Here is a 12,125-nt window from a genome sequence, read left to right on the forward strand (position 1 = left end):
GGGGGGGGGGGGGGGGGGGGGGTTGGTTCATTGGCTATGGCCTAGGGGTCGAGGACCACTCTCATCTAATCTCACGATTTCATTCACGTGATAATAAATGATGTGTACACGTAAACGAAATACAAACTAATACTTAGGTAAATTAAAAGTTTTATAAAGTAGGGGTGACAATGGGAGCCCACTGGATGTTATAATTATATAATGAAGGGGGGAAAAAGAAGCAGCAGATGCATGTAATCAAACTTATCTCCAAATTTAAATAATTAATCTCTTAAAAAGAAAATAAAATTGAGTCGGCAGTTGGAGGTAAAATGACAAACAAGTGTTATAGTTGAAAGCAACGTCATAACCACAACTATAATGTAATTCATACAATACCACTTGTCTCTTCCACAATTCATCCTAATAAAGATTTTTCATCTCATTATTCAGATTCATAAAGTTTTTTGCTTTATTTATTATGGTATGATAGAGATGCATGCATTTAATTACTTCCTTCTTTTGATAAAAACATGAAAACCTATGTTGTCCGTTATTTATCCTATTGACTCCACCCTTATCTTAGAAATCAAAATCTAATTGATTGCTTCTCCATTTCAATAATTTGGTCCAAAGAGTCGAATATCCACCAATCAAACTTTCACTCATCAAGAAAAGTAAAAAGAACAAAATACACCAATCAAACTTTTTGAATCATCATCTTTGACCAGGACTTGTAGCATAGATGAACCTAAATAGTTTAATTAAGGGACAATTATACGTCCATCTCATAAAATTTTGTTCAATTATACATAAACCACATGTGATTTAAAAAAGTACACCTAGCACGCCAATATTTGTTTCCATCCGACAAATAGATATTCCATCAGTCAAAATTTATCAATTATTTTTGGATATTAGCAAAAAAAAAAAAAAAGAAAAAGGAATAAAACTTTTAATTTGGCTTTGATTGACATAAACTTAATGCAGATTAAACAAGTAATTTTAATCAAACTACCCTTATACATCATCATACATTAATACATGAGGAGGTACACCTTTGTCCTTATAAGAATAGTTTGGTTAAAAAAAATTAGATGACCTACAATAAGTTAATCAAAGGTAAATATAAATTTTAATTCAATTTTTTTTTTGTTAACATCAACAAATTTCGTACATTTTTTAACTAACGGAATGATCTATTTGTTTAAGGAAACAAAAATGTTAAGGCTACTAGATATAATTACTTGAACCACAAAATATTTACATATAATTATACAAAATCCCATGAGTCCGGTGTAACTATCCCTTTAATTAAGGGATGAATTCTTAACCAAGTTAATGTCAGATATTAAATTCGTTTATCTTTTCCCAATCCTAGGGGTTTTTTAGTTCACACTTCAAATTGCAAAGGTCATATTCCTGTTTCCAGTCAACACAGCGCAGACAGAAGTCCTTACAAAGTCCTTTCATCTTATAATTGCCGAAACAAAGAGACCTTTCATCTTCTCATAGGCCAAGAAAGGATTTGCTTTGTGGTTTGTTTGGCAATCTGCAAGGACTTGATCTAAAAGACACTAGAATATTCACTAATATTTGTATATGGGCCTTTAAGAGGTTGGGTACAAATGTAGAGGACCAGCTTGAGCAGAAGGCATAGGTCACACATCCCAGCCGCAGCCTAAGCCCAGAACTCAGAAACAATACATACCCAATAGATCCGGCTTCAAGTTTTTGGCCCAACCCTATCATAAGTGCTCTGATACTGTTCTCGAAAATCAATTTAAAAATGTTCTAAAAACGGAAGAGTGAAAATTAAAACAACAATGCTATTATATATATATATATATATATCACTAAGTAATCCTTCACAACTTTTGCTCCACATCCCTCATGATCTGGAAAAAGATTGATTGATGAAATCCTTCCAAGCGAATTATACATTCACATATCTAAATACTTAGATACGGGCAAGGGTTATAACATCATAGAAAGAAGGTTCCTACATTGTCCGGAAATCCCAAGTTCACAAGAAAATCAAATAATGCAACAAAAGATAGCTATGAGCTCTTATTAAGTAGAAAAACATCCTCACTAGTCACTAATACTACAAACCCAATGCTCAACCATAGAATAAATGTGAAGAGAACACAATTAACTTTAATGATGAATTATAATGCAAGTAAAAAATAGCAACTCAAATCTGTGACAATTCAATTCCTACAACATTACCCGCTTTTCCACTAGTCAGCTCTGGACTGGCCAGCTCGTGAAGACAATATAATTCCAACAATAAGACCGTAGAGTGCCAAAGCTTCAGCGAAAATTAGAATGAGGATCATTCCAACAAAAAGCTTAGGCTGCTGTGCATTAGCTCTGCAAAGTAACATCAAGTATTAACTATAAGAAACATAAACAAATGTAAACCTGTATCAGATGAATATATCACCATATCAAATGCAGAGCATATTAAGAGCTAAGTGATTCATGCATAGACAAGATCAAAGCAAAGTAAATCAGACAAGGAAATTCACACATGGATGACACAGACTCTGATTTTTATTTGAAGTTGATAAGTAGAAAGATTAGGTCCATCTTTTTCCAAAATTAACATTATTAAGTTGGGTCTCCAAAACAGGCTTATATTTCCAACTCATCTACAAAAAATGTGTTCCTGACTCAGAGACAGTAAGAACTTTGAAGGTTTATATGTGCATTCGGACAGTGTATAATCTAATCCATAACATGCATATCACAAGGCAACATTTTCATTATTCATCATGCGAGCAGCCAGAGCCTATAAAGCACCATTTAACTCAACATGGACACTTAATATATACATATATCCTCGATTCACAACACTTTAAAGTCTCCTCGAAAGATATTCATGGCTTCTAGAAATAATTGTAAATTACTTGTACAGTATGTAAATTTATGAAAATGGACAAATCTAATACTTAAACATGTGCTAAAGATGCATTTGACACTTCAATTCACTATTCATCTATAGTTTCTACAAAAACATTTACCAGACTCAACCATATCGCAGTTCATCCACCATTTTTAATATATGCAGAAACTGATCAATAAACAAGCACAAAAACGGATGCAACAGCTGGAAAACCATCCCGCAGTTTAAACACTGGAGGTTGCAGCTGAAAACATAGAAGATCAATAAACAATGATGAATTACTCTCACAGAACATGCACTCCTTAAACTTTTCAACCTAGTTGGATTTTTATTTAGGCACATGAAATTAGATTTTGCTTATACTATGATCATTCTTCGTCACTCTTCAGTCGTATTTAGTACGGGCACCTTTCGCCAGCCAAAGATCACTATTAAAATAGCCTGAAGTAGCATCTGGCAACCACATCACATCAAGTTAATAAAACCTGCTCACATTGAGCTCCTAAATGCAAAAGGTCACATCTTAAAGTTCAAATCACAGCTCCGCGTTGCAACGTAATTCCAAAACAATATCATCCGACTAAACACAAAAATAAAATAGACTTTCAATCTTAACAAATCAAATTCTAGATATCGGTAAAGATCATACCTAACACCAGCATCTCCCACAATTCCAATAGCCATTCCGGCAGCAAGTCCAGAAAGGCCACAGGCCAAGCCCGAAGACAGATGCGCATATCCATCGAAAAGATAATAAGACTTGGCTTTCGGGTTAATACCAGTGCTGATAATCACAGCGATAATCAATCCGTATATACCCAAAACACCAGCCATGACAACAGGCACGATGGACTTCATCACGAGCTCCGGCCTCATCACCCCCATTGACGCCACGCCAACTCCACTCTTCGCTGTTCCATAAGCCGCACCCATACCTGTAAACTCAAACAGATCATATTAAGATCTTTAAACATCATTACAAAACCAAGATAAAAGAAATCCCAGCAATATAATCAGAATAAGGAGAAAACTGTTTCAGCATGTGGGATTCAGCAAACGACGGCAACAAACTACTAGAGATTCCGGCAAACTAATCATAAACAAGAGCAATAAAGTTAATAACAACAAGGAATCGGCAAAAAGGCATGCGACAAAATAGGAAAAGTCCACCAAATCTAATCGAAAGTTTTGGGAGAAGATGAGAAGTGAATTGAGGGGAGAGATTACAGGAGAAGACGAGGGCGGCAGCAGCGCCGAGAAAGCCGAAGAAAGGAGCAGTTTCATCGCCGCTGAAGGTCGAAGACATTTTTGGCTTTTATCAAAATTTAGTTTTAAGGTCGCAAAGAGGAAGAATTTCTGATGGGGTTTGGATTCAGATCTTTCTCGTGTGGGTGTGTGGGAGAGAGAGTGCGAGAGAGACAGAGAGACAGAGAGAGCGAGCTAAAAAATTATTGGAATGGGGTTGATGGGCTGCTTCGGTGATCAGAGTTGTTGGGTTTGACTTTGAGCCCTTGTAGAGGACTTGCAATGTTGGGCCTCAACAAGGACCAGGCCTTGAATAGGACTCAATCAAGGTCTGAAACATTTGGCCTGACCAAAATTGGGTAGGCCTATATTGTACTTCTTGTTGGTTCTGGGGCTTTATAGGCTATCACTGGTGGTTATGTGTGATACAGGTCCAAGTTGATATTTGGGCTGTAGTTTCTGAATTAGTCCAAATTGAAATTCTTGATTTTTTAATAGATCCATTCACCCAACCCACCTCCTCATGTTCGATACTCCGAGTCTTCTGCTGAACTTTTTTTTTGGAGGACTTCTTCTTCTGTTTTGATGACTTGATCTTGTAACTTAAGGAGGAGACGAGCTCGATATATTGATGACAAATTGAGAAAATTTAGACTTGTTTGGGAAGTGATTGGTGATCTGTTTTGAGCAAATTTCAGTTTTCTCATTCTCAGAAAATTGCTAGAATAGATGTCCCATTTAAGTCCTCTTTTTCATTTCCAGGAATGGCTTTGTCGGTTGAAGTGGTTGTCTGAGACTGCAAGATAATATTCTACATGACCACGATTTTATTTACCTGAGCACAAAATTTCCACATAGTACTAGTACAATTCAGTTCAATAATAAATATATGGTTATTATTTATATATAGAAGTAACGCACGATCGCTCTTTTTGTGCCCGGTGCTCCTAAAGAACACAAATCAGGGGTGGGAGAAGTAAGAGGAACGTGGAGGTTGGGATTTTGATTTTGGTGGGTTGAAGTACTTTCTTGGGACTGTGGGGATTGGAGGAAGCCGTGGAACAGGAGGAGCTCTGGGGATGGCATTTGGGTTCCCCTGATTTGGTGGGTTTAGTGATCCAGTAGGGGAAGTTGGTATTGGCGTTCTGAGTTGGGGATTTGGTGGTGGAGGATATGGGTTTTGGGCAAATGGTGGTGGAGCATTTGGTGTCTTAGGATGGGGTTCTCCATGTGGTGGTGGAATGGCAGGAAGAACTGGAGGTGGTGTGGGGTAAGGCGTTTGATAAAATGGTGATGTGAGAGGAGGAGGTAGTTGGTTGCTTTGAGGAGGCGGTTTTGGTAATGGGTGCTCAGAAAATGGTGGAGGAATTGGCTTCTGGAACTTGGGAGTTGGGGATGGAATTGGTGCATTGGATGGCTGAACTTGTGGAGGAAGTAGTGGTGTCTCATATTTTGGGATAGGTGGAGGAGATGTGCCCTTGCTCTTAGGATTAGGTTTGTTTTGTGGGCTCTGAGACCATGGTGCTGGCGTGGTCGGTGTGGTTCCAAAGTTGACATCTGGTGGTGGAGATGGTTCACGGAATTCTGGAGGGGGTGGTGGAAGGGATGGAACAGGCGGCAAATATGAGGGTGGTGATGCTGGAGCTGGTGATGTAGTTCCAAAGTTGACATCTGGTGGTGGAGATGGATCACCAAATTTTGGATTCGGTGGTGGAAGAGATGGAACAGGCGGCAAATATGAGGCTGTTGGTGGGAAAAAAATTTCATGTGGAGGAGTTGGTGATTGGATGGGAGTTGCAAGTGGAGGAAGAGCCTCGGTAGGTGGTGGAGCAAACCCCATTGGCTCCCCTGTGGGAGGTGGCCCAATGGGGAAAAATGTGAAGTTGGGTAGTGGCCAAAAGATGGCTGATTGGCATGTCACAGGAGAGAACTGTATTATTGTCGGCCTATTGTATGCTGCTTGTGTGGCATTTTCCTCAGTGGCAAGGAGTTTGACTGATGCCGTCTGGGCACTTTGTATGGGACATGGTGCAGCAGATGCACTTTGAAGCTTCGCAAAACACCCGTCTAGGGGATTTCCATGTTTTGTGATCTCAGCAGATAGCATTACATAAAATTTTCCTTCATTGTCAATGGCTCCATTTCCCTGTGGCTTCGTCTCTCTGTTCCTGGACTTGCAGCTTATGGAGACGTGGATCCCTGTGTCAACGATGCAGATGTTTATAAAGTTTCTGAGCACTTTGGAAAGAAAGAAGTACGAGAATGTTAAAATACTGTTCTATAGTGAAGTATACTACATGTTGTTTCTCTGCCTTTTCCTGCCCTTGAAAGAAATTCTCCTATATCTTTGATGCTAAAGGAATGAACTCTTCCTCCACACATTACAATTAATGTTCTCTTGGGTGGCGGCAGATGGAATTTCATGCGTAGTATGCATGCTGAACAGGGGACCAATAATGATAGTTATAATTACTAAATGAATTTTAGAGATAATGAAAAGAGTTTGGACATGACAACCTTTCGAAATCTGACAAAAAGTTGCGTCTATAATTAGGATATATCTAAGACTATCCTGACTTAGCTTAAATAGAATCATTAAATCAACTGTATCTAAAAATAGAATACATCTGTTGAGAAAATCGCAGGAGCTATTAAGCACAAAATCTATAGTTCCTCACAGAAAAATGTGGTACATATGATACTATAGCAAGAGAGTCTATATAGAATCTTCAGACAGATAAAAGGAGGATGTAAAGGAATGAAAAAAGTCCCTACCCATGGATTCTTGGCTGCTGCTAAAGTCATGCCTGATGCACTCTCTGCAATGCATGAGTCCAAATACCTTAACTGTCACGTTCTTTCCATGAGAGAAGCTTAGGGTTAACAGTAGGCAAACCGAAAAACCAAAGAACTTAAGTTGAAATCCCATCAAGAATTTGCTGGCCTTGTGGTATAGAGCATAAGGTAAAAAACACTGGGAGTTCTACTCAATGTGACACTGTTTGGGACTGGGGAACAATTTATAGCAATGGAGGATGTTACACCAATGATTTGAAGATTAATTCTTTTCATTTTTCTATTTTTCGTTGATATTGAAGGTCCCAGATGTAATTTACTTCTGTCACAGAAAATAAAAGGAAAGTAAATGCCACCGGCGCCACCGGCTTTGCTGATAAGAGCCATTTTTAGTGAGCATTGAAATCTAGAAGCGCATCTGCCGTACTTTCTTACCTCCAAGGACAATCCACTTTGTTGCTATGATGAAGCAACCCTCTTCACTAGAAATAAATTGCTCGTTCTGTTAGGTGCAAAGAAAATTGAAATAACTAAGAAAAAAACAGCAGCCTTTACTGAAAGCTAAAAGCTAATAGCAAAAACATGTTAGGTAGTTGGTTCAAGCTGAAAGAAACAGCACAATAACTGCACCTCAAAGCACTGAACTAATCCTTGGAGTTTTATAGGATCTCAGCACCTTTCTTTAACAAAAATATCATTAATATTGCATTTCACATCAGCATATTTAAACAACTGAATTGAGAGCTTGTAAACTTAATTGTTTTTTAGACGGACCCTTGTACTGTTGGAGTTCTTCTATGAAATGGGCTGAATTCTGGAACTTGATCTCAACAAATACATCCCAAGACTCACGGGAAACCAACAATCATGCGAACATCTTACAAGTCAATGATGTTTCGTGAGTCTCAGATATTTTTGGAGTATGTGCAGATTTTCGTGATTAGTTTTGAGTTTTCACTCGGGTCAGGGGCAAGTTCTGTATGCATATACCAGGTAATTTTCTGTAGATTCTGATATGTATGTTGTCAAACTACACGCATATATAATCTCAAAACAATATTCTTACGCATGATTCAAGTTGTGCTACAGTAAACTTTTATTTGTTCACCTGACATACAAGAAACTGAAAACATTTCTTTATAAAACTTGAATTTTAAATCAAGTAGTATGGACCCTCTACATGCTCAAGATCAGGTGAAATGTACATCTGTCTGCATTGAGGTAACAGAAGTGAGAAAATCTATATTTCCTTTTATCCTAGAGAGGGGCATAGAATTCCTTGGCAGTTCTTAGTCCAAGTTTTTCTTTTAAAACTCATGATCAGGACTCTACATTCCATGGTTCCATGCTTTCATGTTGGAAGATGGTACAAGCAATCTGTTCTTTCTGCAGTAATTCATAGTAATGGAGTGAACTTAAAAAAGTTTCAGCTTTTTCTGCAATAAAGAGCTGTTCACCATGCACAGCATAGGTCTCGAAAATAAAAAGTTATATTCCAGCTTCTGTAACTATTGAATGTCCAGAAAATTGGAGGCCCTAGGGCTATATAACAACAATCAAAATCAGGGACATAAGTGATCCGGTTCTTTTAAGTTTAGCTAGTCCAGTAAAGTTGACCATTGTTTTTTTTATTATCAACAGCTAGATATTGAACTGCCTGTTGTGTTGTTGAGTTGTTGCACGTGGTGCCATTAACAACAATGTGATGTTGGGTCTACCATCCAGTCGAGCCAACGGACCACTTTGCTCCAAAATTGAGATTAACTACCATACACTACAAGATCCATGTCTTTTTTACATATGTGTATTTGAATTGAGAAACATATCTTGTAATTCCTTACAAAATGATATTATTATCTCCAATTGATATTGACCAGTATATCAGGACTTGCGATCATGATATATACTACTGAGTTACCAAATAGTATTTACTGCTTATGTTTGTACTAGAGAAAAGATTATTCTTGGGATAAACATGAACTCTGGATATGTACAAACGTCTGAATTCACTTTAAATCAAACATATAACCATACAAGTCGAGTTCAAGTACCACCTGACATTCTTGCTTCTTTCATACTGCTTCTCTCTTGATACTTGAGAAGAATCTTTATTTTGATAGTGAAAATTTAACAACTTATTGCTTCCATCCTTGGAAGTACATGAAGCAACAGTGTTAATTACACTTCTTTTGAACAGATCATGGATGAGGAATTGCAGGAGGGAGGGGTGGGAGATATCCAGATTTGGGGTGGTGGAAGTACTTTGGAGGGATCTTGGGTAAAGGAGGAAGTTTGGGAAGAGGGAGGGGAGGACAAGGCTTCTTATAGAATGGTGGTGGAAGTGGCTTCACCACGGGTGGCTTGTAGATTGGGGTTGGTGGAGGGAGTGGCTTTACTATTGGTGGCTCATAGATGGGAACTGGTGGTGGAAGTGGCTTTACTACTGGTGGCTTGTAAATGGGAACTGGTGGAGGAAGTGGCTTTGCTACTGGTGGCTTGTAGACTGGTGGATTTGGCTTGATGGGTGGGCATGGCTTCTTTGGAGGAATATAAACTGGTGGCTTTGGCTTATAGATTGGGACAGGTGGAGGAAGTGGCTTGATCACTGGTGGCTTTGGCTTGTAGACTGGCGGTTTTTGCTTGGGTGGGCATGGCTTCTTAGGAGGACTGTAAACTGGCGGCTTTGGCTTATAGATTGGAACAGGTGGAGGAAGTGGCTCAACAACTGGTGGCTTTGGCTTGTAAATGGGAACTGGTGGAGGAAGTGGCTTGACTGCTGGGGGCTCATAAACGGGAGTTGGTGGAGGAAGTGGTTTGACTACTGGTGGCTCATAAACGGGTGTTGGTGGAGGAAGTGGATTGACTACTGGCGGCGCATAGACGGGAGCTGGTGGAGGAAGTGGATTAGGATCATATATCGGTGGAAATGGTGGAAGAAACCATGGGTGGCCAAAGTTCTTCTTCCAAGGATGGCTAATCTTGGGAAGAGGAGGAAACTTGAAATACGGCCAAAAGAACTTAGAAGTGCATAATGCAGCTGAGAACTGCAGGTTCTTACTGGGGCCGAAAGTGGTTATGCTGTTGGCCTGAGACTTGAACACAATCTTGGACGCTTCCAAGCCATTGTGGGTTGGGCAGGGAACAGCAGCCGCACTGTGGAGCTGAGCGTAGCATTCTTCCTTGAGCGTCGTCCGTCCTTCTTCCACAAGCTCCTGTGGAAGCGGAACGTTGAAATTGCCTTGTTGATCAAGCTCACCAGCTGCCACTCTTTTCACATCCCCATTCTTGAGCTTGCAGTCAATGGTCACATGAAGCCCTACATAGAATCCACCATAAATTATATGATTTCTTAGAGAGAGGAGACATATATCTAGTTGTGAAGTAGAAAGTTATAGCTAATATGGTTTTAAAATCACGACGACTATGGTAATTTAAGTGGCTATGGAATTCATTACTTCAAATCCAAATGAATCAATCTTAAAGCTTGCATTTATTATTAGAATCCTTTAAAGTCCCAAATTGATAAATTTGTTCACATTCAAATATGGAAGAATGAAAATGGAGTAGTATATATGGGAAGTACCTGAAAATGAGTGGGTAATCTTGAAGTTAAAGTCCTTGCAATCTGCACAGTGTGCAGTCCCAACAACCTTCAATATCTTGTCATCTGCATTACACAAACTCACTGCAACAAACAATGACAAGAAGAAGAAGGAATATACACTCATTATTATAATTGAACTACTCTCAGTCTCAGCATTAACTAAACCAAATATGCTAATCAAGAAAACAAACTAACAAGATGCATGTATGATGATTAAAAGGGTAGGTCTGTGTGATTCTTGAATGAGTTGAGGCACAAGATCAGGAGATTGTTACGGACATGTATATATATATATATACAGTGATTCTAGATGAAGTGATCTCTCTCCATCTTCTTGTTTTTTCTTTTTCTTTTTTTTTTTTTTCATTTAATCAGGCCGACATTATGTTAAATGAGATCACATGAGGTTAGGTGCCATTGATAATGACTTGAAAAACCCAACTAAAAGACAGAAATGAGAACAACAATTAACTAGCAGCTAACAAAATGTGCATGGTTAGTTGCAATGTACAGCTTTTTTTTCTTCATTGAAATTAATGAGCTCTTCAACTGCACAATTCCTCTTCTACTTCTATCTATCTACAATCCCACCCCACTACTCACATAAACACGTACCCTTATACATTGTGCATGTGTGTGGATTGTTAAATTCTGGAAGTTAATTTGATTGAGGATTCTATTACTCTTTATGCCACACTAACATTGTCAGAATCAAACTTCCTAATCAAGGTTAAATAGGAAAGAAGTTGCATCAATCTGCCTAAAACTGGTCGAGGTTGAGGAGAAGAGCTGAACAAGTTTACTTCCTTTCTCCTCATTGTGCTACAGTTTAGGGACAATAACCAATCACATAACAAGTGTGATATACGTACTTTGTAATTAGTTTGGTTCAACCAAACTTGATTTGGGCAAAATTTTCCCTATTCCATAATAGGTATATACAGTAAATACCCTAATCCTAGTCATCTTAGATTAAGGCTACAATAAGAGTAAGTTCTTGGGTTTCTAAATTTTGTTAGACATGCTAATAAATGATCATTTCGTTTATGTGTACTTTTTGAGTTACATAAAGATAAAATGTAAAGCAACACGAATCTATCAATTCAGCATTAAAATTTTAACATCATAGTCCTATAGAAATCATAACTTTTTTAGGTGATTGAGTTCTTTATTCAAAAAATAATTTAGATCGCTATAGATTATTGTAATTTGGGATGTGACTCATTCAAATGTCGTCCAATATAAAAACGAATTTGCCCATAATAAGAAAGACCCACCTTCTCTCGCGTCACAAAATACTAACACATGCCATCTACATTGATGCATATGCATAACCAACTCTATTAATACACCTGCCACCCTTTCTCTCGGCCCCTTCCCTTGCTTTTTTAAAGAGTATTCCTACCATGAAAGTTTTGACTTTAATAAATTGTAGGGTTTATTATATGGGGACTTAGCTAATTTCCATGTATGTACAGGTTGTAATAAGAATGAATATATTAATTCTTAGACGTTTGAATTGGGTAATAATGCTGCCCGTAATTGTCCCACTATTTAACACAATTGAAGATGCGTAATTATAGCTCAACA

General features: G+C 38.2%; 3 protein-coding genes across 3 annotated transcripts; all 3 read right to left on the minus strand.

The window, feature by feature from the left end:
- On the minus strand, nucleotides 1,893-4,322 carry LOC105169708 (V-type proton ATPase 16 kDa proteolipid subunit-like). The gene is made up of 3 exons (XM_011090197.2): nucleotides 4,118-4,322; nucleotides 3,540-3,825; nucleotides 1,893-2,355 (listed from the first exon to the last, which is right to left on the minus strand). The coding sequence occupies exons 1-3, from the start codon at nucleotides 4,194-4,196 to the stop codon at nucleotides 2,223-2,225; spliced, it is 498 nt and encodes a 165-aa protein (XP_011088499.1). The 5' UTR covers nucleotides 4,197-4,322; the 3' UTR covers nucleotides 1,893-2,222.
- Nucleotides 4,940-7,134, minus strand: LOC105169709 (extensin-like). The gene is made up of 2 exons (XM_011090198.2): nucleotides 6,911-7,134; nucleotides 4,940-6,334 (listed from the first exon to the last, which is right to left on the minus strand). Exons 1-2 carry the CDS (start codon nucleotides 7,062-7,064, stop codon nucleotides 5,097-5,099), a joined length of 1,392 nt encoding a protein of 463 aa, XP_011088500.1. The 5' UTR covers nucleotides 7,065-7,134; the 3' UTR covers nucleotides 4,940-5,096.
- On the minus strand, nucleotides 8,859-10,801 carry LOC105169710 (proline-rich protein 4). Its single transcript, XM_011090199.2, has 2 exons — nucleotides 10,515-10,801; nucleotides 8,859-10,247 (listed from the first exon to the last, which is right to left on the minus strand). The coding sequence occupies exons 1-2, from the start codon at nucleotides 10,657-10,659 to the stop codon at nucleotides 9,130-9,132; spliced, it is 1,263 nt and encodes a 420-aa protein (XP_011088501.1). The 5' UTR covers nucleotides 10,660-10,801; the 3' UTR covers nucleotides 8,859-9,129.

The sequence above is a fragment of the Sesamum indicum genome, linkage group LG8 (assembly GCF_000512975.1).
Source record: "Sesamum indicum cultivar Zhongzhi No. 13 linkage group LG8, S_indicum_v1.0, whole genome shotgun sequence".
NCBI lineage: Eukaryota > Viridiplantae > Streptophyta > Magnoliopsida > Lamiales > Pedaliaceae > Sesamum > Sesamum indicum.